At 45.4% G+C, this 23,344-nt stretch overlaps 3 protein-coding genes across 6 annotated transcripts in view; 2 read left to right on the top strand and 1 right to left on the bottom strand.

Annotated features, from left to right (window-relative positions):
- The first annotated feature begins 81 nt into the window (after nucleotides 1–81).
- Nucleotides 82–9,965, top strand: cmya5 (cardiomyopathy associated 5). The gene is made up of 14 exons (XM_040196629.2): nucleotides 82–542; nucleotides 1,296–1,932; nucleotides 2,081–4,816; nucleotides 6,415–6,510; nucleotides 6,644–6,862; nucleotides 6,963–6,985; nucleotides 7,129–7,253; nucleotides 7,355–7,489; nucleotides 7,630–7,776; nucleotides 7,937–8,084; nucleotides 8,271–8,404; nucleotides 8,495–8,594; nucleotides 8,670–8,846; nucleotides 8,956–9,965. Exons 1-14 carry the CDS (start codon nucleotides 448–450, stop codon nucleotides 9,206–9,208), a joined length of 5,025 nt encoding a protein of 1,674 aa, XP_040052563.2. The 5' UTR covers nucleotides 82–447; the 3' UTR covers nucleotides 9,209–9,965.
- Nucleotides 9,966–10,860: 895 nt separating this feature from the next.
- Nucleotides 10,861–15,889, bottom strand: mtx3 (metaxin 3). Of its 3 annotated transcripts, none has more exons than XM_040196658.2 (9): nucleotides 15,668–15,889; nucleotides 14,753–14,822; nucleotides 14,311–14,387; nucleotides 14,104–14,196; nucleotides 13,839–14,021; nucleotides 13,658–13,734; nucleotides 13,061–13,218; nucleotides 12,691–12,779; nucleotides 10,861–12,509 (listed from the first exon to the last, which is right to left on the bottom strand). In XM_040196658.2, the coding sequence occupies exons 1-9, from the start codon at nucleotides 15,758–15,760 to the stop codon at nucleotides 12,414–12,416; spliced, it is 936 nt and encodes a 311-aa protein (XP_040052592.1). In that variant the 5' UTR covers nucleotides 15,761–15,889; the 3' UTR covers nucleotides 10,861–12,413. The 3 variants fall into 3 exon arrangements, with proteins under 3 accessions (XP_040052592.1, XP_040052591.1, XP_040052593.1); XM_040196657.2 differs by having other exon boundaries at nucleotides 12,634–12,779; nucleotides 15,668–15,838; XM_040196659.2 differs by lacking the exon at nucleotides 12,691–12,779 and having other exon boundaries at nucleotides 15,668–15,838.
- thbs4a (thrombospondin 4a) overlaps nucleotides 15,331–23,344 on the top strand; it is a 9,202-nt gene continuing 1,188 nt past the window's right edge. Inside the window, exons 1-21 of one of the 2 annotated variants that reach the window (XM_078086734.1) lie at nucleotides 15,331–15,440; nucleotides 17,107–17,245; nucleotides 18,114–18,311; nucleotides 18,419–18,666; nucleotides 18,755–18,857; nucleotides 18,972–19,063; nucleotides 19,368–19,419; nucleotides 19,520–19,695; nucleotides 19,785–19,922; nucleotides 20,040–20,120; nucleotides 20,208–20,360; nucleotides 20,491–20,595; nucleotides 20,687–20,794; nucleotides 20,898–21,057; nucleotides 21,653–21,771; nucleotides 21,852–21,904; nucleotides 21,984–22,068; nucleotides 22,174–22,270; nucleotides 22,372–22,550; nucleotides 22,764–22,812; nucleotides 22,929–23,125. In XM_078086734.1, coding sequence (XP_077942860.1) covers nucleotides 17,164–17,245; nucleotides 18,114–18,311; nucleotides 18,419–18,666; nucleotides 18,755–18,857; nucleotides 18,972–19,063; nucleotides 19,368–19,419; nucleotides 19,520–19,695; nucleotides 19,785–19,922; nucleotides 20,040–20,120; nucleotides 20,208–20,360; nucleotides 20,491–20,595; nucleotides 20,687–20,794; nucleotides 20,898–21,057; nucleotides 21,653–21,771; nucleotides 21,852–21,904; nucleotides 21,984–22,068; nucleotides 22,174–22,270; nucleotides 22,372–22,550; nucleotides 22,764–22,812; nucleotides 22,929–23,125 — 2,475 coding nt within the window. In that variant the 5' untranslated portion in view covers nucleotides 15,331–15,440; nucleotides 17,107–17,163. Of the gene's footprint in view, nucleotides 15,441–15,765; nucleotides 15,785–17,106; nucleotides 17,246–18,113; nucleotides 18,312–18,418; nucleotides 18,667–18,754; nucleotides 18,858–18,971; nucleotides 19,064–19,367; nucleotides 19,420–19,519; nucleotides 19,696–19,784; nucleotides 19,923–20,039; nucleotides 20,121–20,207; nucleotides 20,361–20,490; nucleotides 20,596–20,686; nucleotides 20,795–20,897; nucleotides 21,058–21,652; nucleotides 21,772–21,851; nucleotides 21,905–21,983; nucleotides 22,069–22,173; nucleotides 22,271–22,371; nucleotides 22,551–22,763; nucleotides 22,813–22,928; nucleotides 23,126–23,344 lie in introns of those variants that run through there. The other variant, XM_040196632.2, reaches the window with a different exon arrangement.

Here is a 23,344-nt window from a genome sequence, read left to right as displayed (position 1 = left end):
CTGAGATTACTGGCAGGAGGAGGAGGGGTTACTGTTTCAGCACATGGCCTATATTTAACGGGGGATTTTGATCTTAAAGTCACACTGGCCCATTGGGCTGTTGGCCACTGACGCCGTCTTTCCCCAAAACTAATGACTTTCTCCCACAAATCTATAATCTTTTTTCTGACACATCCAACAATTTCTTAGATCAAGAACATAAACTGCTAACTCTAGACGCAGTGAGGCGGGGGTCTCCAGAGAGGGTCTTACCTCCTCTCTCCAGCGCCCCTCTTTTCTCTCCCCACTCTATTTCTGTCCCTGGCTGAGTCAGATGGACGGCGCCCAAGTCAGAATGACACAGGCAGGCACACTAACTCCTCCGAGTGGGGCTGAAAACATCTAGAGGACTCTAAAATACTCCAAAAAACAACGTTGGGGACAAAATAATTGAAGGATATCAGGAAGATGGAGGAGTGTGAGAGCCCGGATTCCGAGGTGACGGAGCTTCGGGAGTTTATGAGCCAGGACGATGAAGACGAGGTGGAGGAACTGCAAAACAGGTTCTTCACACACACTGGAGCACACAAGCAGAATACTTCACCTGTAGCACGCTTTATCTTATGTCGCTTTATCTTACGTGGCTTTAATCCTTGGCGATATGTCTATGAGGAACCACTTGTTTCGGGTGTACTTTGGTCAAATACATTTAGCTTTAAGTACATTATTGAGAAGTCTTGTCTGGAGAGCGTGACGGGACCGAGTGACACCAGGTTGATTTGATTTATTTCATTCTCATCTAGGAATTGTCAGAGGCACGGATTGCAGCTCTGTTCTCATATTTCATATTAATCACAATATTCTACATCTCAATTACGCTTGTATACTTATACTTGGTGCTCCAGTTTTCCTTGTCATGTCATAAATATTAGAAGACACTGATATGTTGGACATATCTGGGAAGGCCAGGCACCTCTTCACTAATATTACATGAGCGACAGTGTGGGACGTCACTTTGCTGCCACCCTGCAGGGGTTGAGCTGTATTGATAGCAGCTCAGAGCACATTTGTCATTACTCAAAGGTTGTCTCGGGTGCAAAAAGGGATTTTGTGGTGTTGGTGGTGGTGGTTTCAATGCTGGCACATCTCGCATGGCTATGCTTTTTATTTGATTCATTGGTTTCTTTATTCCCTGCTTGCATTTCCCTGAGCTACGCCGAAAGGATCTCCTGTTGCAGTTGTGCCCCCTCCCTCCTCGAGAAGTGCACAAACAGCCTGCTTTACGTCTTCTAACTGTCCATTTCTCGGCCCTCTAGTCTGCGAGAGGTTGTCCAAGACCAGTCTGTGAAGCCAAAGTTCCAGTGCCTGATGGCGGATGCGTCGTTCTCCATGGTAACGGTTCAGAGCGAGGACAGTGGTATTGTTTGGGAGACGGCCTCCAGCCGCTGCTCCACCCCTTGGGCCTCTGAAACCAGCTCCATCTCTGAAGCCTACAGCATGGACGGAGCCGCAGGAAAGATCACCGTCGTCTTTGATGAGGAAAAAATAGTCCGCCGGAGGACGAGTTCTGGAAGGAGCAGCCGGCTCGGGGACAGGCTGAGCAGACCTGGTAGCTCAAGATCAGCTTCAGTCCTGGGAGTGGAGAGGCCGGAGATGGCGGAGATTTCTCTTCCCAACGTCAAACCGGATAAAACCGAAACGGAGGCCGGCTTAGAGGAAATCAAAAACAAAGATCAGCAGCTCTTTAGTTTGATTTCAGAAGGCTATGAGATTCTCAACATCAGGGTCCCCTCCAAACTCCCCACTGTGGATGAGGAAGAGAGCACAGAGTTTCAGGACAATTTATCTTATTTGGACCAGACTCCGAAGATCAAGTCCGCAAGCAGAAGAGATTGGAGTCTGGAACCGAATCCTGCACTGTCAAAGGAGGGGGAATTACTGGATGACCAAGAGGTTTTTATTCACTTCCCTATTCAATTTGAGTTGCTTTTTACTGCCATCCACAGGAAATGACTAAACTATTCATTTGTCAAGTAAAATGCTTTTTTTAAAACCCCTAATTGTGCTCTATAATGACTTTCTGCTTGTGATCTCTCCTCAGACCTCAAAGCGAGACTCTCCTCAGCCTTCAGCGGACACAGAGCTCAGAGACACTCCCGCTCAGAAAGGGAGCACCGGCGACATAGATTACTTTGAGAAGTTCACCTTGGTCGATGTGGTAGTTCCTGGAGAACAAGCTCCAGAGTTGCAGGAGGACGCAGAACAGCCACAGGCGAAGCCCAAAGACGAGGAGCAAAAGCCGGCTAAGGAGGCTGACACAAACAGCCCCTCTGCATCAGAAAACTCCTTTGTTTTTGTTACGGACGTGGATATAGCGGGGGAACACCTCGACGAGGTCTTCTATGGAGCAGGAGCTCCCGCCGATGCATCGCAGCAGCAAGACGAGGATGAGGCAGAGAGCGGGACGAGAAGGAGACGGCCGAGCCACAGATCTCTAATGGAGAATGGGTCAGTGTTGTTCGGGGCTGAAGACACTGTTCTCACGCCAATTTTTATCTCCGCTGGACCCCCCAAAATCATCGACCAGATCCTGCTGGATGAGCCCACTGCCATGTCCTTCATGTACTCAGACCTTTACGAGGATGCTGTCGGCGAGAGGAGGAAGAGTGACGAGGAACGCTCCGAGGCAGAGAGCATGGCGTCTGAGAAAACGTATAAGAGACGTTTGTCCGATTCCGATGAGGCAGACGGTTACCTGGAGAAGTTTATTTTGAAGGATGAAACCTCCACAGTGGAGGTTCAACCAGAGTCAGTGGAAGAGAAGAGGGAGGGGAGGATGATGTGGTCCCAGAGTAAGTTTGACACGGCAGGATGTCTGACGAGGGTAATGACAGAAGATGACGAGGATCCAGGGCCAAAAGATGTCAGTGTTGGAGATGGGAGGGACGATTTGCAATCAGCCGCTTTGAAAGGAAGGAGAGAAATGATTACAGAGACAAAAAATAAGATGAAAGAAATACAAGTGTCCATTGTGACTGAAGGGACGGCTGTCGGAGAGGCCTCACGTGATTCCATCGAGGCATCCACACTGAGAGAGGATCAGATGGAGGATCAGGGGGTGAAACGCGAGGTAAAGGTCGAGGCCCTCGAGAGCAGCATTGATAATCCACTGAATGAAACTCAGAAGGTAGACGGTGAAGATGAGAAAACGGAGGAGGGTGCGGAGCATCAGATAGAAGTGCCGGCAGAAACAACCAGTGTTGTTGAACCTGAGCCGCCGCGTAACGCTCAGGTGGTTTTAAATGCCGCGGGAGAGACAGCTGTTGCGGCACCTGCAAGCAGTGAGGCGCCTCACATCACCGAGGTCAGTCGGTCTAAGGAGGCCGCTACGGCTGATAAGGAGAAAGACTTCACCGAGGCCGCAGCAGAGGCCTCAGCTGGAGTGAAACGAATGGAGACATCTGCTGAAACCTCTGTGTGCGAGAAAAACGAAGCAGCAGAAGTCGTTCCTGGGGATGTTCTGTTGTTCGAGGTCATCGCAGAGTGTGATTCTGCAGTACAGGCTTCAGTGGAGGTGATTGAAAAAACAGTGGATGAAACGGAAATCCAAACGGAAGTTCTGATCGATCTCCAGGAGGCATTAAGTGCCGAGACAACAGATGTTCACCCAGCCGAAGAAGAAGAAAAACCTGGTGTTTTAGCAGAAGGAGCTGCAGAGGAGGCCAAGTCGCCTGAATTCATTACTGAAGGTGATCAGGAGACAGAAATGAAAGCAGAGATTGAAGTGACCGAACCTGCGATGTTGGATGAAGTAAAAAAAGATTCATTTAAATTGCAGATTTCAAATAGTGAATCCATGCAGCATCAACAGGAGGAGCCAGTAACCGAGACAGAAGACAAAACACCCACCGAGGACACTGGGAATGTTACTCAGGAAAAGGTACACGTGGATGATGACTTAGTCCTCCTCGTCCCCAGAGGACAAGCAGTAGAGATGGACATAGAGATCGGTCAGTTATCACAGAAGACTCCTAGTGGTCCAGAAGCTCTCCATGAACCTGACGCAGGCGGACGACTCACAGCGCCCGAAACCCCGACAACGTGCCACGAGACTCCTCAGGCCCCGACTGAACAGGCACGGCCTCGGCTGGAAGTAACACCGGACGAAGTTCTAAAGGAAGACACACTGTCAAGACACCAGGTGGAGGCCGACGCAGATGCGCTGAAGGCGAGGAGCGACTTCGAGGAAGTCGAGGGCGACTTTCTCACTCTGAGGAGCGTTACTCCGCAGGAGGATGTGTCCGGGAGCCACAGCGAGGACGTCAAGTCAGCAGAAGCAGATGCAGAACAAAAGGCAGAGATTCACAACGAGGGCGACGCCCCAGAAACCAGCATTGTTACACCGCATTCGAGTACAGAGATTGATGTGCACAGAGAGGACGTGGAGCCGAAGATGGAGCGCGACCAGGCAGCCACAGAGGCGACTGATGACTGGCTTGAATACGAGATTATATCCAAACAAGATGCCGAAGGAATGCCGGAACCGGACACACAGAGAAATGTAGAGGAACCCACCGTGGAGTCCGGCCAGGAGAGAGATGAGAGGATGGAGATTGAGGAAGAGGAGGACAAGGTCCTTGATGTTGAGTTCATAGAGGCGGACTATGAGATAATCGATGCAGAGGAAGAGAGCCAGGCCCGACTGGCTGCTGAGCTGCAGCAGATGGACAGGTTCTGTATCACCTGTGGATGTCTGCTGTCAGAGGACGACTGTGTCTCTGGAGAGCATCAACGCCACGAGGTTGCTGCTTTGGACCAAGCCTATGAGGAGATAAAGGTATTGTGCATAATGCAATTTAATATAGAGTTTAAATTGATAGTGGTCACAGCTTTTTAGCTGCATAAAAAAGGAGCTTAGTAAAAATCTAACAAGGAAATGGACCTTTGTATTTTAAATTAAACCTTACAGGGGTTTCTAAAGTGTGTCCACCACATTTATGGCAATATAGATATATAGAGCTTAAATGACAGAAATGTCATGGCCGGTAGGGGCTTTTAAATGATAATGTTTGGCTTTGTTAACACTCCAATATAGTAAAAACCTTTATGAATATTATACACTGGACTGGATTAAAGGGTGTAGCAAAATGTACAAAAGTATATTTAAAGTAGGCCTACTGACATTTTGAGGGCAAATATATATAATTTACATATTTCTAAGTGTAAGTAATCCTTTAAATCACATGACAGGTTTTTCGTCTCCTCGATGTTTGCTCATCTGAGAAGTGTCCCGTTGCAACTACGCAGCAGCATTTCTAATTTCTGGTGGCAAGCTGTCACCAAAAAGCAGCTCATCATCATACAAGATTATTTCTAACACAGTTATGATCACATACACTTTACGGTGCATTTTATTGTAGTAAGTAGTCCTACATTAGACTGCAATAAGTTATGCGTTTAGACTGGCAGGCCGAAAGCTGCGGGCCGGAGCCAAGCACATTGACCTGGTGTGATGTAATGCTCTGTTTTGATCCGTGGAAAAGTCCAGTGTGACATCATCAAGTGGAGACCGATACGTCGGTCAGTACGGGGTCATCTGCTTTTTTAATCTGTCCTTATGTGAAAGCACCTTCTAAAGATCATCTTTGTTAATGTTTACTTCCACTTTTTAACCTGACTGTGACAGGAGAGAGTAAGTTAAAAGTTTGGGTATGTATATGGGTCAAGTGGCGGATGTTTGATTTACAATTACATTAAATGATCCCACATCTAAATCAAAGGAACAAACAAAGAATGATTCAATTTAATTCCAAGATTATATTTGAACCAGGTATTGTGCATGTGGGATGTTTTATTTAATTTGAAATGTTGACAGCTCAACTGTAATTTAAATGAAGAATTTGGAAATCCTATGCAGACATTTGGGAGGGAGGGGAAATCGGTCTTTGTTTACCAAAACCACTGCAAAACCTGCTCTAAATAATAACAGAGGAGAGGTTTGATCTCCTGTTTAACTGACCAAACAGATCCATTAAGTTACCTTAAATTAATAATAATCACATATTAATAAGTGCAATGAAAAAATACAAAGTAGCAAGCAAAACACATGACATGTCCACTTATACACAAGTATAAGATAAAATAAAACAAGCTGATCTGATGTGATTATTTTAAACAACGTTGCTGCCGCAGTGTAGTGGTTGTGGTTGTTCTCATCAAAAATTGTGTATTTTTACTCACCTGTCTGAACGACACCTGCAACGTCTTCTGCGCCATTCTCAAACCCTTTATTGGGACCTTTTCACGGCGTTTGGGTCTTTTAATAGTAGCAGAGTACAATGCGACAAAGTTAAGGTACAATTACTGTTCAAAATGACATTGTCACAGAAACAGCAGTGAATGTAATACGTTACAAGTGATATTTTGCATCATCAGGAGAAGCTGAGCGACTGGATCTCAGAGCTTCAGGGGAGGTCAGAGAACATCGAGGACCTGGTGTCTGAACTCGAATTGGCCTACAACTCTGTAGAGGTAAAAACTAACTGTTTATACATTTAAAACTTTCTGTTTTTAATATTTTTTCCATTCGGTCAGTTTGTAGGCTTTCATAACACATGGAATGTGAATGTGAATATCTGTTTTCCTTCCTTCCACTCTGGACCAGGACCAGTGTGTGGAGAGCGAGGCGGCCATGCAGGCCCAGAATGAGGAGATGAAGGCTCTGGTGATGGAGCAGTACAACGACATGTCTGTCAGCATGGAAGAGGAGAAGAAGGCCAAACTGGAGCAGCTGTACGACCAGATTGTCGCCTTGCAGGAGAGCATCGACGCCGCCAAGGCCACTCTGGAGACCACGGCCCGAGAGGCCGAGACCGACGCGCGGGTGAGTTCAGGCTGATTAACCGGTGTTTTCACACGCAGACTATAATCATGTTTTATGTCAAGTTTCTAAAGAACCCTTCTTCAATTTGTTCTCCCACTAGTCACCTGAAGACATCAATGCAAGGTAATGGGATTTTAGCGAATAGTGTGGTTTCTAATACGGTTTGCTGCTCGACCTGCACAGCTACCTGTGCTCTGCATATCACTTTCTTTTGACAATGACATGTAATTGTGGCCAGAGGCTAAACACTGCGCATGTGTGGTCAGGATCAAGGCTACTCTGGACTCGGCCATGTCACTGGAGCTGGGGCCGAAGGGACTACTGGTGTTCGAGGACTATGCCAGGGGCAACGGTTCCAGCTCTCACCTCGCACAGCGCAAGGGAATCCCAGGTAGCTTTGGTACACGCGTATATTCGCGTTTGACATCTACAAGAAGTCCTGTGCCATGCGGATGCATGTGGCATTTAATGGTCTCTTGGTCTGTGCCTCAGTGCCTCAGAGGCCTACGCTGCAGCCTCAGGAGACTGGCTTAGCCACTAGCACCAGTGTCACGGTTTACTGGAAGGTCAACCCTGGAGATATCATAGACTGCTTCCAGGTCTACTGCATCGAGCATCCACGGGGAGGTAAATACTTCCAGGCTCTGCTAGGTCTGCAAAATGTTTTAATCCCCATCTACTTCAGCCAATTTGATGGAGTTTGAGGTCGATGATTTACTAGATACATACAAAACCGTGCCATGTGCTGTGGCTGCTATCGCCCACAGCTGTGTCAGAGGAGTACCGCGTGACAGTGAAGGAGAGCTACTGTGCCCTGGAAGAGCTGGAGCCTGACAAGACCTACAAGGTGTGGGTGATGGCTGTCAACTACGCCGGGTGCTCCCTGCCCAGCGAGAGACTCTCCTTCAGAACTGGTCAGTGCCAACAATGAAACAAGCACTTTTTCTGACTACGGAACGCTGGATGTTATTCCTCACTGGTGTCTTGGAGGGTGTTTAGATCATTCAGGTCACTCGTGTTACATTACAGCATCTACGTTTGTTTTATTGACACCACATGTTCTGCCTGTGGCAGCTCCTTCAGTGCCGGTGATTGAAACGGAGCGGTGCACCGTCATGTGGGACTCAGCTACATTGCGGTGGAGCTCAGCAAATCAGACCCCTGAGCAGAGCTACACCCTGGAGTACTGTCGCCAGTACGAACTAGAGGGAGAGGGACTCAGGTGAATCAGATAGAGACACATAGAAAAGTGCAGAAACTAAACATGTTGGGAAATCCAGCTAATTTGGGATCAACTGAAGATTATCAGGCACAAAAAATATGTAAAAGGCACAAAAATCTACTCTTGAGTTTATGCATTCCAATATAAATGTGTGCATGTGTGTGGTGGTGTGTGACATACTCCTAGGTCCATCTCAGGAATCAAAAGCTGCGAGCAGCGGGTCCTCCTGCAGCCCAATGAAAGCTACCTGTTCTCCATCAGAGCTGTGAATGAGTGTGGAGCCAGCGAACAGAGCGAGGCCGCCCTCATTTCCACCAAAGGCACCAGAACGCTCACCTTATACTCTCATTCTGTTCCATTCGTGTAGGTTCCCTGCACACACTCACGCGTCATTTCCCTCCACCTTTCAGGAACACGATTCCACCTGCTGGAAGCCTCAGCTCACCCCGCTCTGGAGCTGTCGGCGGACCGGACCACCGTGCGCCACGACGCACCGCCGGCAGACAAACAGTGAGCCCCAGTCAGCTCCAAATACTCATGAGCGTGTGAAGGATATCAGTAAACCGGAGTTTGCATGCATTCCAGGTGCCCGTCCATCCTGGGCGAGTTGTTGCCGGCACAGGGACGTTACTACTGGGAGACCGTGGTGTCCGGATGCGCCGCCTACAGGCTCGGAGTGGCGCACGACGCGGCCGACAGAAGCAGCCCACTGGGAGAGAACCACCTGTCGTGGTGCCTGCAGTGCGTTCCCACCCCATCAGGGTATGCACGGGCCTCCCGTCCCTCCACTCTTACACACGACTCACCCCCTTGGCTACTGTGCTCTAACACCCCCCCCCCCCCGTCTCTGCTCTCTTGTGTGCGCGTCCAGCTGCAGGTATCAGCTGCTCCACAATGACGTCCTGTCCAGTATGTTTGTGATCGAGGAGCCCGAGCGAGTCGGCGCTCTCCTGGATTACCAGCGGGGCCGTTTGTCTTTCTACAATGCCCGAAGCGGTCAGCTGTTGGGCACTTTCCGCCAGCACTTCACCGGGCCGTGCCACCCGGCACTGGCCCTGGAGGCGCCAGGGAGCCTGGAGGTCAACATGGTGCCGGAGGTGCCGGGGTTCACCGATGACAGATAGCTGCAGCAGCTGCCTCACACGCGGAGGGGTTTACGGTTCATGTTGGACTCGGTTTGATTTGAATATTTTGAATGTCAATTTTTTTTTTTTAAATGACCTACTGCATTACTGAGAAAACTGCAGATATGACAGGACATACAATACAGGTACAGGTATCCCACAGGGAGCAGAAGGAATCCCGTTCTTCTGTGGGATTGTGTGTTTAGATGAAATCAAACCTAATCAATGGGGCAATTTTCTCTGATAAACAGTAAATCAATTCAATGTTCATCAGTTAACAAAAGTGTCTTGTCTAATATCTTATCTAAAATGTAAATAGAAAAAGCAAAGACGTGTTCTGATAACAGTGTGAAATACAACTGGGTGGAAATTTAGGGGCTTTAATTTGTTTCACAAGTGAGTGTGTTTTTTTGTTTTGTTTTGTCCAGGAAGAGGTGAAATGTTGTTGATGGTTTTGTACTGTTTCGTGAATGTTCTTTGATTTACTTTACTTTCTTTAAACCCTCGCTTGTCTCTGTGAGTGAAACTGAAGCATTACTCACACAAACGATAGTCAAAGGCCTTTTGCATCACAGAACTCAGTGGCATGAAATGCGCTCTGAGGCTTTCAAAATGTATTTCATATTGTGAATTTGTGTAAATAACCATTGTAAGATTTTGTCATGTGCAACAGCGGCAAGGGAAGATGAATTGTTTTAATTTCCTTCTCTTGTAAACTCGTTTTAACATCTGAGCTAAATGAACATATTTATTTTTCTATTTGCTCAACTGGACTGATTATTTGAGCTTTCTAGCACACCTTCACCCACTAGAGGGCTTCAGCACTCTAATGCTGTAGATATTGCCTCAAAATCAGGCCAGACTGTATTTCTTCCACCAATCTTCAGCACTCCTGAAACTGTAGTTCAATATGTCCAAAATAACTTTTGATGATCCAGGAGGAGCCAAATACTATTTTTCCATCGTCCCTCGTCTCTGACTCCTCTGCTGAGCTTTGGAGGGAACTGGAGAAGTGAGGTGAGGAGCAAACGCACACTGACAGCTGCTGGCTTCCACGCCATGGAAGCTGGGAGCTCTTTGAAAAGTGACAGTCGTGGTTTAGGATATTTTATTGAAGCTCGTTTTGTTTTTTTTGTTACAGCTGAAAGTTAAAACCCAGTCTCACCGCAGCAGAACACCACAGCGTTCAACCCAATTAGGTTCACTCCTCTGGATCAAACACAAGAACGGGACGGCAGTGGGTTGCTCAATCAGTGATATGGAAAAAAATAGAAATATGGAATGTGTAATAAAAAATGTTAAAATCTATTTATTAAATAGCCACCACAGAGAGGCTCAGAATAAGCCGCTACCTCAAATGATCCCGACAATTTATGATGTCACGTATGAATCATCTCCTGTCAGCTCATTTTTTCCACATCCAAAACCAAACAAAGAGCTCACTGTCTTCCCAGCACCTAAACAAACAATCATCTAATAAGCCTGGTGGGCACAGGTAAAATAGTTTATTACTGGAAAAACAAGTTACGTCTTTCAAAGCACATTATATTAGCTTACAACTCTCACGTGATCCACTTGACTGTTTATTGGCACATTTAGTGAAATGTAACAAAGTGAATATCTTTATGTGGCTTAAAAAGAGAACACAGTGGTTGTGGTTGGATCGTATCTGTATTTCAATGATATGACAGTCGTTACCAACCATCCGCACGAACAACAGTAGAGGAAATGACCAAAGATCCTTTGTGGCAGTGTGTCACAAAGGCACACTGTAGTTCTGATGCTCCTCACAAGCCGGATTACTTTACATCAACATTTTTTATTTGACAAAACAAAAACACGCATGTAAACACAAATGAATGCTTCGTTTCATGGTGTGGTTCTTTAAAGGAATTGTAACCTTAAGGTGTTGAAGAGCCTCAAGTATCTCAAGACAGACACTCATCAGGAACGTTAAGTAGACACAATTCAGAAGTGTATAAGCTGAGAAATATAGGGTGCATGACAATAATAAATAAAAAAAAACATGGCAAATAGTTTTACGGTTCAAATTTCTGACAGACAGGAGAATAAATTAAAAAAAGGCAGATAATGAGACATTCCCAAGTGGGGCAGACACTTCAGGATGACAAAGGTTTTAAGTAGGCACAGCAAATTACAACACAGCTGAAACATCTTAACAAAATAAATGCTGTATCTGTAAGATTGTCAGTGGAAACCATGGCAACAACTGTCAGTGGATTGTTAATGGAAAATAAAGACACGATGATTGAAAGACACTTTTCTGATGGAGAACAAACACACATTAGTGCATGAAGAAGTCAATAGTGAGTATGAACTACCTCAGTGTATCTAGCAAAAGCTGTGAAGAAGCTAATCAGCCCTATTGGAGGAAACCACGAGGAAATTATGATTTCCATCATGAAAATATTTACAACTATACAAGTTATACAAAGCAGAGGAGATGAAAGCAAAGCGAAATAAGAGATTGATCCGGTCATGACTGTATACTTACTGTACACAACACCAATTTAAATTACAATCTACAGAATATTTGTACAAGTTGGAAGAAGATCTGAGATCACCATCATGATTAAAAGATTTTTAAACCCAACTAAACACGTATTCCCATTTTGAGCACAACTCTGCACTATGTTAGTGATCAATGTGTCTTAAACTTCCTTTCTCCTTTCCTTAAAGGAAATGTTCACACGTCCTATGGTGCATGAACTGTGCCGAAAAAAAATGGAGGAACAAAAAATAGAAAACATATTTCTTACAAAAGCAACGAGAGGTTAAGTGGTCCACTCAGAGGTCAAACAGTGGCACTCCTTTTATACCCTGTAGGACTTTTCATTTACTTTTGACTTTCCTTTGAAACTTTCGGTCTGTCATCAAACACCACTTCATGGAATTCCATCCATAACCACATACACACACTCAGCCTTTTCTTTTTTAAAACCTCCCACATGCACTTTTCCATCTTTCAGACCAACATCTTTGAAATCAATCAAAATTATATTTCTATAAAATAGCCTCAGATAGTTACAGTCTTACATCCAATCATTATTAGGTTATTTTCCATACAAACTATATTTCCCATGGATGAAAATTTTCTGATTTGAGAATCTTGCATCAGAAGTGCACAGTAGTGTTATCTACTGGCTGTTCCTCCTCCTCCGTCTTTAAGCCTGACAGGTCAGGGTCAGGCAGGAGTAGAGTTTTGCTCGCTGGCCAGGCTGGGTTTGGGGTCTGGCCTGTGGGGTTTGTGCTGAGGGCTGCTGCGAAGGTTGTCATCCATCTGCAGTACCAAATGTCCAGTTTAGTGAAGGAACACAAGTGGAAGCGGTAGATAAAATGACGATGATTCATGAAGGAGACACTATATATAAATATATATACTTTTAGTACAGCTGAGACTCTACCTGCCAAATGCAACCATGCACCCATGCAAAGAGACGATAAAAGGAAAGCAGATGCACCTTCTCTATCAAGTTGGACTCTTTGTTTACAAGCTGCGTTAGTTTCTGGAGGTTGGCATCCATTGTTTCCTGAACAGGTGGGGGGGGACCTGGAGAAAAATGATGTAAGCGGACACCCACAGACAGCAGAGAGTCCGCTGAAGAGGAACAGTGTTAAGCTGATCCCTGCACCGAGGAACAGAGCAGATTCAAAGAGCAGGCATGCAGTGAAACGAAGATGTGGGAAGAAGGGAAATGCTGATGATGTTAGTAGTGTTAGATGTGTGCTTGTGTACATAATGTAGCTTGTCCCCTGCATCTTTGTATGTGTGGGTTTCAACAAGCTAAAGTCCAAAGGTGAGAGTGTTGTCAGTGTGTGCGGCGGTCTTACAAGGGCGGTCCGAGCTGAAGTAGACTGCGAGGATGTTGTCACAGAAGCTTGTGAGGTTACCGAGCTGCCGGAGGTGGCTCTGCAGAGGGCTACTGGGGAGACTGGCTTTGTAAATTGGAGCCAAATAACCAAACACAAAGGCGTCCAGGCTGGTCGGCCTACAAACCGAAAACAAAAAGACAGGCGATAATAGGGCTATAAAAACATCAAATGTAGGATTACTTCAGTGTTCCTTAATTTATCTTAATAAAAACCAGACACTGTGATCTCTGTCCAATTCATCCCGGAATTATTGCGAAATATTCTTCAGAGGAGCCACATCCTCACACATGATGAACATCAACTTAACCACATTATTACTTTAATCCAAATTCATAGATCTAAAGATGTCCTATTGGCACATTATCAATTGTAATCAAAAGGCTAAAGTTAATATTTAATGAATAACAATAATACTATATTATATAATCCTGACAGACTGATTTACAATTTAAAAAAAGTAAATCCATCCCAACAGCATCTTCCCATTTTTCTAACAGCACTTAACCGGGCTGCACATCTACTGTATGCTCCATCAAATGGCATTAAAGCACTCACAAGCTTCCAAAGAAGTAGTTTTCCATTCCCAGTCTGAATGAGAGGAGATTCAGGCACTCTTTAGCATCACTGTAAATCTGAGGAAGACAGTGAGAAGTGCTTACAGTTGTGGAAAAAAATTTAACGTGATGAGCAAACAGAGTTGACACAACTGTTTGACTTGTGACAAGTAATCGTTTACCTTTCCCTCGACCTCTGTGATTCTGTGCAGCGGGGCCTCTCCTTTCATTAGAAGGATGCGGGAGAGGGCGGCGTTGGCACGGTGACTTGGGACCAGAAAGTTCAGAGGGAATGGCGAGCGTGAAGCAAACCAAGGCCGCGTCAGATTGGCGTAGTTTTCTGCATCCACCCAGAACGTGTGCAGCTGTGGGACACAAAGCATCACTCGAATTATAAATATTACACACAAATTTTCATCAGGAATCAGGCAGACGAAACAGGGTTACCAGAGCTGGTCGTAGTTTCTCTTCAAGCAGCGCGATGTATGCCATAGTGTCGGCTCCTTGTCTGGCTGTAAGTTCATAGTCTGCATTAAATCTCTAAAAGAAAAAGAAACAAATCACATTTATTACAGCTACTGACTCTGCTATCTGGGATTTGGGGACACAATGACCACATCACGGTTACTGAGCCACTTTGGAATTCACCGTTACCTGTTTTCTCAAGAAGTTGAGAATATTTATAGGTTCCTGAACTGCAGAGTCTCCACACAGCAACTCTGGGACTGTTGCTGCAGGTTGAACAACATGAAGAAGTATTACAATCTAGCATCTGGTGTTGCTACCAATAACCCAATCAGATAAATAAAAACATTAAACCCACACGTTCAATCTGTGTTTTTTCACCTTTTCTGGCACATTTTAGGGTCCCCAACATTTCCATGACATGGTCAAATAGCTGGTTGGTTGTTCTGTAATTTTAAGTATGCACACTGTTGTGCATATACATCTAATATTGATGTATTTTCCAAACTAAAATGGATTGTATATATTTAACAAATACGCACTTAGCCACATGTGTTATGTATGTTAAGCTACTCCCATGTGGAGTCTGGACCATGCTGTTATTTAATTCTGCTTTACTGCTGCAGCCCACCTGTGAGAGTTTTCCATGTCCAGTCTACAGGAGAAACGGTGACTTTTGCCCCAGAAAACTTTGCGTACGCCTGAAAGAAAACCAACAATTCAATCATAAAAATGGTTAAAAAATAGAGAACGAACAAGCAAAAACTTCAGGTAGGAAATAAAAATAATTGCCACTTTCAAATACGTTTCTTATAAAATCATTTGTGGATTATCTTTTATACAAATGCATGGATTCCAAGGTGAAAGCTTCAAATGTTCATAATGAATATAACAGAGAAAAGCAGCCAAACACAAAACTGGATGCCATAGAAAAATTGCTGAAACAAAAAACAATGTTATTTTAGGTACCTAGAAATAATGTTACTTAATACATATAAACATGACTTCTGTCAACAAACCAATGCAACCAAAAACACAACGCATTAATGTCACAAACTAACGTTTCTAACCTTTAAAGGCTGTAAAAGAGTCACCTTGTGGTAAAAGCAGTAACTGCACGGAGTGAGCGACGGAAAGAGGCAAACTGATCACTGCACATTTTACCGGCAAGGTCATCGCTTCATCGATCACCCTCGATAGACGGCGAGATTAATACACGAGTAAATAAGTTACGCATAATGAGTTCAAGTATTCGCCTCAACCAGCTGACCTTGGGAGGATCACGTTTACGTTGCCAGAGAGTGATTTCTGACGGCCAGGTCATTATGCAGCAGCTCGGCAAACAAATTGTAAAATACTATTTTCAATTCCGCAACCCGAGCAGAGCACGAGCCGCTGAATTAGCTTCCCAGGCTTCACGTTAGCATGGCAGCTAACCGGAGACGCGCTAAGAACGCCGCCGCAGAAGAAGGAGAAGCGCCTCGTCTCGAAAGCACGAGTGGACGTGATGACCGTGTCAGTGTTTGCACGCGGACCACAACGATACCTGAACTATGAGAGACTCGGTGTGGACGGAAGGCAAACCCCAGTCTCCTCCCCAGCACCTCAGCTCCATGGCAGCCGCCATGTTTTGATCCATAGAGGGAGGTGGTGACGTCAGCAGGTGTCATATCACAGGCGAATGAATGAAACACGTGGCTTATATCGAGTATCAGTGGGATATGTATGTACATTATAATTCGTGAAATAAGTCTCTGGCTTATGGCTTTACCCCCCGTAAGAAGTACGATGATTTATTTAGGATGATTACTTCACTTAAAAGGTCACACTATGGTGAGTTATACATGTATATAAAGGGATTAAACCATCCTCAAATATCAAATTGTTATTTCCATTTTGGGGACATGCTACTTATTATTAGTCGCGATGATGGACAGCCGGTAATGCAGTTGAAGGCTGCCAGGTGTTTGGTTGGAGTCAGCCAGACACAAACGGATGCGCGGTGATGATGCCCTGAGGGATGGTAAATGTCTCCATTCGACTCGGACCAGCAGCTCAGATGTTGAAATGTACTTGAGGTTTGTAGAGAAGGTTTTAAGACGAGTACCAGGCATCTATCATGGAATGTTTCCAGGGTCGCGAGTCCAGGCCTCTTTGTCCTTCACTTCCCACATTCTCCAACAGATGGAATTTGGAAAAGGTTTAAAGAGGCATGTAGAACAAGTTAAAAAAAAACAAAAAAAACATCTGGCATACCAATATGCAATTTAACTGGCTTTCTATTGATGAGCTAGGAGATCAAACACTCTTCTTAACAGGCTCATCACGTTTATTAAAATCATTGTCAAGCTGAAAGGGAGTTTTCCTCCTTGAAGATCCAGTTACAATCCAATCCAGACGTTTTTCTGAGTTGGCTGACTGTGTACAAGCTCACTTAGTTTATTTTAATGCTACTATATTACTTATGGCCAAAAGACACTTAACATAAAGGCTCAGGGAATGAAAATGTTATCATGTCTAAATCGATGAGTCAGTGAAATAGGGGTATAACAACATAACACATGTATTTATGTGAAATGGAATTAAAGGAAATAACCACATATACAGACGAATAACATGAAAATACGTATATGAGGCAATTTGATTTAAAAGTAATGTCGTATTCTGACAAACCTTTATGGAATACAATGCAATGTATAAATCCTTGTTTATTCTTCAAAATGTGTTTGTAATACTACTCCAGCTTTTACATGCAGTGACTTCGTATGATTTATCTTTTGATGAAACTACAGCAAGGGGACACTCCCTCAAACCTTTAAAATAGATCCTACACTGTGCCACTTTCGCAATAAAGTGCAAGGACACTCCCCTTTGCTTTAAAAGCTGTGCCTGTGTCCACAAAACCATCTCACCTCTGCTGAGATTCTGCCTCAACATCTGGATTTTCTTCATTCTGTGATATAATAGGAGCTTAATCTGTGATAGGTTTGGGAACAAAGGAATACTGCTTTTGCTGAGGTGTGTCCCATACGGAAGCACTAAATGATGGACGTGTGGGGCAGAGTAGCAGCTCTCTCTCTGGCGCTGCAACAGCTGGTGATCACTGTCACGGCTCAAGGCATCAGTAAGTACTCTTCCTCATCGATCGTCTGGAAAACATCATCCTTGTGTCTGTAGATCAGCACGATTCAAGTGAATGTCTTATTTTCTAACAATCGGTTCTATGCTCCTACAACTCCACGTCTTCAGCAAGCCTGTAAATAACCAGGGTGATTTCATTTGTCTTTATTTTGTGGTTAGTAGAATTTGACATCTAGGATCTTGTCACAGTCTGACCTAAATGAGTAAATCTGTTTTAGATACACACTAACTGCCGTCTGAGATCTGCCAGGAATCTCCGCGCAAATGTTTCCACACCATTTTCTGTCACTTATTATGACAGCAGATTATTATTATTATTAATATTCCTGAATCCAACCAACGGCTGTGTGCAGGTGTTTTTGTGTATGCATATATATGTGTGTGTGTGTGTGTGTGTGTTTGCATGTGAGCGTGTGAAGTGTTGGGAGTGGGTTTGTTCCAATGGAAAGAGTTTACTGCTGCTCCTTTCTGCAGCTGCCGTCCACCTCTCCATAAAAAAAAGGCACACTCGCACACAGGTACACTGTCACACTTAATAAAGTACAACAGTGTTCTGACTATGCAGTGGCAATAGGTAGAACACTGTGAGCCGTAGCGACCAGGACACACAGAAAACTCATTAGTGGCAAAAAGAAACTCAGCACCCGTAGTGTGATCGGATTGATTGCTTTCAGTTGCTCTGTGAATATTCCTGAGCTCCTTGCACGCTATTGACACTGACCACTAGCTGGTGTACTTCCCTCGCTTTCTGTGTTAAACCGGGACTTTTCTTTGAGCATTTATTTCACAGTCAAGGTGCAATGTGTTTACAGCAGCGTAATGCAGGTTTTTAACGACGCTCTCCCCGTTAGTCTACGACCTGCTGGTGTCTCCAGACTGCCTGCCGGACTTGCTACAAGGCAGCTTGAAGAACAAAGGGCGAGATGAGGCATTCCTCCTCTCTTCCTTTAGGATCCACAGCAAGGCCCCTACCTCTCTCTACAGTGTCATCAACCCCAAAGACAACAGCAAGTACCTGGAGGTCAGCGTGCAGGCCAAACTAAGCAAGGGTAAATTATTCTACCAAAACATACAATGATTTTCCTGCAGACTTGTGTTCTCCTGCTGCCTTTCACTGCCTCTCTCTCACTTCCTTCTTGCTTCTCTCCACCTCTAGTAACCATGCGTTACCAGAGGACAGACGGCAGATTTGTCACAACCAGTTTCAACCACGGTTCCCTGGCAGATGGCCAAGATCACCATGTGATGCTCCATGCCAGAGGTCTGCAGGGCGGTCCGCCTCGCCTCAACATCTATGTAGACTGCAGACTGGTGCACAGTTTGGATGATCTGCCCGCTACGTTTGGGTCACTCCCCCCTGGTCCCAACAGGGTGGCACTTAGGACCCTGCAGTCGAGTTCGAAGGTAAATACGGGGCTTACAGGTAAGGGTCATTTCACGTTTGATGGCAGAGATGTGTGCTGCATCAAAAATGGGTTTCTTTCGTTGCAAGGATGAACTGACTGACTTGAAGCTGGTCATAGAAGACACAATAGACAATGTGGCAACTCTGCAGGACTGCAGCATGGATCAGCGTGAATCTCTTCAGCTGCTGAGTGAGAACAGTTTTCAGCTGACTGCCTGACATCACATCATCACGTGAACTTAAACCGGCTAAATGTGGGCTGTGTGTCTAATTCTCTAACTCTGATTGGTGAAATTGCCCTCAGGCATCCAGGGAGCCAGGACAGAACACGACCAGGCCTCCATGGAGGAGCTGAGGAGCATGTTTTCTGAGATGAAAGAGCTGCTCATCAAGCAGGTATCCTCTGAGTCCCTGACTTTTCTGGGGGGGAGAATGTTGTGCAAAGATCCCTTTCTTTCATAGTAGTTATACTTGCACTGAATGTGGGCTAATTCACAGCCATTTGGAAATTTCTTGTTATATAGTTTAGCATCTCAGACTTTGATATATTGAAAAAGATCACGAGAGGCGGCCTGGGCTGACACATTTTATCTAAACATAAGATCGGGAGTTGCCTCTTGTGAAATAAGCCATGAAGTAATAACACAATTACCCATAACAGTGTGTCCCGACTCACACTCCCCCACTGTGTTTCTTTAAGATTAAGGAGACAACTTTTTTGAGGAATACCATCACGGAGTGTCTTGCCTGTGGTAGGTACGACCATCTCGATCACTCGTGGTGTATTGAGACACTACTGACAAAGTGACCTTTTAACAAAGTGCTTTCATATCCAGCTATTTGTGCCCGCAGGTCTCGGGGGAAATCCAACTGACACGGGTCCAGCAAGTCAGCCTCTGACCCAGTGCCCACCTGGCACCTGCTTCAGACAAAACATGTGCGTCCTTTCAGAGTCTGGTGCTTTTCAGTGCGCGTCCTGTCCTGAGGGGTTTACAGGAGACGGGGTGCACTGTGACGATGTTGATGAGGTATGTACAACATTCCTTGGTATGCGAATCTGCAACTTGTATAACTATCAGTAATTACAACTTTACTGTGTTTATCTTGTATATCTCAGTGCAAGTTTAATCCATGTTACCCTGGTGTCCGGTGTGTGAACACTGCTCCTGGTTTTCGCTGTGAGAAATGCCCTCTGGGTTACAACGGGCCAGAGATAAACGGAGTGGGAGTTTCCTATGCTAAGTCCCGCAAACAGGTATAATAAACACTCACTGTACACCACACTGTAAAAACAACAACAACACTCATACTGCTTCATTTATCAGTGCCTGTTGGCAGAACGTGAACCATATCACCGGCCTGTTATTTCCAGGTCTGTGACGACATAGACGAGTGTCTGGGCCCGCCGAAGGATGGAAGTTGCACTGAAAACTCGCACTGCTACAACACGATAGTGAGGACACTGACACCAGAGGGCGGTTATTTTTACACTCGCTCGTAGCAGAAGGACGGGCTTTTGACTCCGTATTCTCCACGCCAGGGCTCCTTCCGCTGCGGGGAGTGTAAAGCGGGCTTCACAGGTGACCAGGTGGGAGGCTGCCATGGAACCAGGCTTTGCCCCAACGGTCAACCCAGCCCCTGTCACACTAATGGAGAATGTGTTGTGGAGAGAGACGGCAGCATTAGCTGTGTGGTAAAAAAAAATACTCAAGTCACATTTGTCTGCATAAGTATGACTGTGTCATGGTTTGAATTGAAATGTCACAACAGGACTTTTTCTTCTGCCGTGTGTGTGTGTTTGTGTGTGTGTGTGTGTGTGTTAGTGTGGCGTTGGTTGGGCAGGTAACGGCTACGTGTGTGGAAAGGACACAGATATTGATGCATATCCAGACATTACGCTCCAGTGCAGTGACACCAACTGTAAGCAGGTAAACGTATTTCAACACCCTCTTTTTTACTTTACTTCATGCTAGCATTACACATTAAGGAAACATGTGTTTTTTTCCGTGTTGTTTCCAGGATAACTGCATTTCAGTGCCGAATTCTGGCCAGGAGGATGCAGACCGGGACGGGTTGGGTGACTCCTGTGATGACGATGCAGACAGCGATGGCATTATTAACATAGATGTGGGTAACTATGATGAGCGCTAACATTTCAATCAACAGGTATTTAATTCACTCACTTAAGCCTCTGCGCTCTACAGTAAAACCACTTTTTTTTCTGTCCCAGGACAACTGCTGGCTCGTACCTAACGTGGACCAAAAGAACAGTGACAAGGATCTCCTGGGCGACGCCTGTGACAACTGCAGAACAGTTAAAAATCCCTTACAGAGGGACACGGATCAGGACGGGCTAGGAGATGATTGTGATGATGATATGGACGGGGACGGTCAGTAACAGACTGTTAATTATTAAGTGTGGACGTTGCGCTATTATATTTGTCCAACTCATATCCTACCAGGTAGATCATTGGTTTTCATTATATAAACACCTAAAGACCCCAGTAGAAAAACTGGAATTGTCAGCGTAAACCTTTTTCCCTTACTTCTCTTGGTTGCCCTTTTAAAGACCCATTTGATCATTTGTTCCCTTAGAAACCGCTTTGGCTTAATGTGTTAGTGTGTGCTTACGTGTTTACCTTTGAGTGCTTACGCATGTTGCATGTCGGGACTTTGTTAGTATTCATTTATTTATTTTCGTGGAGCTCCAACCTCTTGATCATTTGGTAATGTCTTTAACTCCAAGGCTGGATTGCTAAGCGCTTGGTCATGTCCGTCTCCCCGCGAAAAGTATTTTTCCACAGTAAGCCTACGCCAGGCATGGAAGGACACTGGAAACTATTTCACCTTCTTCTTCAACAAACACTGCCATCTGGTCCTGCATTTTACAGAACGCGTCTGTAGACTCTGTTCAGCTTTTTAGACTTTACTGTCGTTTTTACCCGTGACGCAGGAATAGAAGGTCTGCGTTGTTAATGTTTCCAGGCATTAAGAATGCCCTTGACAACTGCCAGCGGGTCCCCAACAGAGACCAGGAAGACAGAGACAACGATGTGGTGGGAGACGCCTGTGACAGCTGTCCTGACGTACCAAACCCAAACCAGGTGACAAAGCCAAAGAACCTGAGAAAGACTCGTCTGCTGTCAGGAATCTCACCAACGCTGTTTGCTCCGTCTCCCTGCAGTCTGACTCGGACGACGACCTTGTCGGAGACACCTGCGACGACAACATAGACAGGTAGAGCCCACTGGCACGTCCAGCGGGTTGAGTGTATATTCCGATGTGTCACGTTTTGAACCTACCTCCTCGTTGTCAGTGACGGCGATGGCCACCAGAACACAAAAGACAATTGTCCCACATTCATCAACTCTGCCCAGCTGGACACCGACAAGGATGGAATGGTTTTAATCTCCTCATTCATACTGCTTCATTTATTGCATTAGACATTTTTCATCCATTCTTCTCGTGCGTGTTGGAATATAGATGGCTCGGTTTTATCTCGACAGGGAGATGAATGTGACGATGACGACGATAACGACGGCATAATGGACGACGATGATAACTGCAGACTTGTCCCCAACCCAGACCAGAAGGACACGGACGGTTAGTATCACTTGACGTATGTTGCCCTGGTGTGTAGATGCATGTGTGCAGTGTGTGGGTCCGTTATGTGGTGCCGACCAAGCTGCACCTTTACATTTCAGATAACAATGTCGGCGACGCATGCGAAGGAGATTTTGACAAAGACAGCGTCATTGACATAATCGACCACTGCCCGGAGAACGCTGAGGTCAGCCTGACCGACTTCAGAGCCTATCAGACCGTCGTGCTGGATCCGGAGGGCGACTCTCAGATTGACCCCAACTGGGTGGTCCTGAATCAGGTGAACAATAGTCAAAGTTCAACCGACTTTGCTAGTCACAGTTACGTCGCAACTCTGTGTCCAGAGGTCATACCTGTCCCGTCCTTATTCTACACAATTATTAATTGTCTTAGTTAAACAATATTGTTTTTATGTTAGAATTCAAGAACAGCATATGTAATGAGTCCCTTAATAGGAGAAATAAAAGGGTGCGACTCTGATTTGTGCTGACAGGGCATGGAGATCGTGCAGACCATGAACTCTGACCCTGGCCTTGCTGTTGGTAAGCACCTCCATAATGTCTCATCGTCTTCTGTTTTTAACAATAGAACATCCCATCGTCTTCGCCCTTCGCGTCAGATATATTGTGTCTTTCTTCTCCACTGTCCACATCGGCAGGCTACAAAGCTTTCAGTGGGGTCGACTTTGAGGGGACGTTCCACGTTAACACGGTGACCGACGATGACTATACTGGTTTCATCTTCGGCTACCAGGACTCCTCCTCCTTCTACGTGGTGATGTGGAAACAGACAGAACAAACCTACTGGCAGGCCGCACCCTTCAGAGCCGTTGCCGAACCAGGAATACAACTCAAGGTAAGTGCTTGCAAATGGTTCCGCACGCTCACACACCGGCTGCAAGCGAGGTCGCTCAAGGTGCTCGCTTGACCAAAAGGAGCAATTTGCGGCTTAATGTCTCCGGTCAAGGCCAATTTGACAGGAGGATCAGAGGAATGATCTGCCAACCTTGTGATTAGTGGATGCAGCTTTGGGGAAGTGTGTTTGCTTTCTTCATCTCTTGTAATTTCCCTTCTG

Source organism: Gasterosteus aculeatus, chromosome 13 (genome assembly GCF_964276395.1).
Source record: "Gasterosteus aculeatus chromosome 13, fGasAcu3.hap1.1, whole genome shotgun sequence".
Lineage (NCBI taxonomy): Eukaryota > Metazoa > Chordata > Actinopteri > Perciformes > Gasterosteidae > Gasterosteus > Gasterosteus aculeatus.
Note: the sequence above shows the minus strand (reverse complement) of the source record. Positions and strands in the feature narration are given on the sequence as shown.

Bases quoted from the DNA above. Each gene is read 5' to 3' on its own strand.
- cmya5 (XM_040196629.2), top strand. From the start codon at position 448: ATGGAGGAGTGTGAGAGCCCGGATTCCGAGGTGACGGAGCTTCGGGAG. The intron at 8,405-8,494 runs GCACCAGAACGC...TCCACCTTTCAG, and splicing joins CGCCCTCATTTCCACCAAAG to GAACACGATTCCACCTGCTG. The intron at 8,595-8,669 runs GTGAGCCCCAGT...CATGCATTCCAG, and splicing joins GCACCGCCGGCAGACAAACA to GTGCCCGTCCATCCTGGGCG.
- mtx3 (XM_040196657.2), bottom strand. From the start codon at position 15,760: ATGGATCAAAACATGGCGGCTGCCATGGAGCTGAGGTGCTGGGGAGGA. The intron at 14,388-14,752 runs GTGGGCTGCAGC...TTCAACCTGCAG, and splicing joins GACATGGAAAACTCTCACAG to CAACAGTCCCAGAGTTGCTG. The intron at 12,780-13,060 runs GTAAGACCGCCG...ATTTTTCTCCAG, and splicing joins CTTCAGCTCGGACCGCCCTT to GTCCCCCCCCACCTGTTCAG.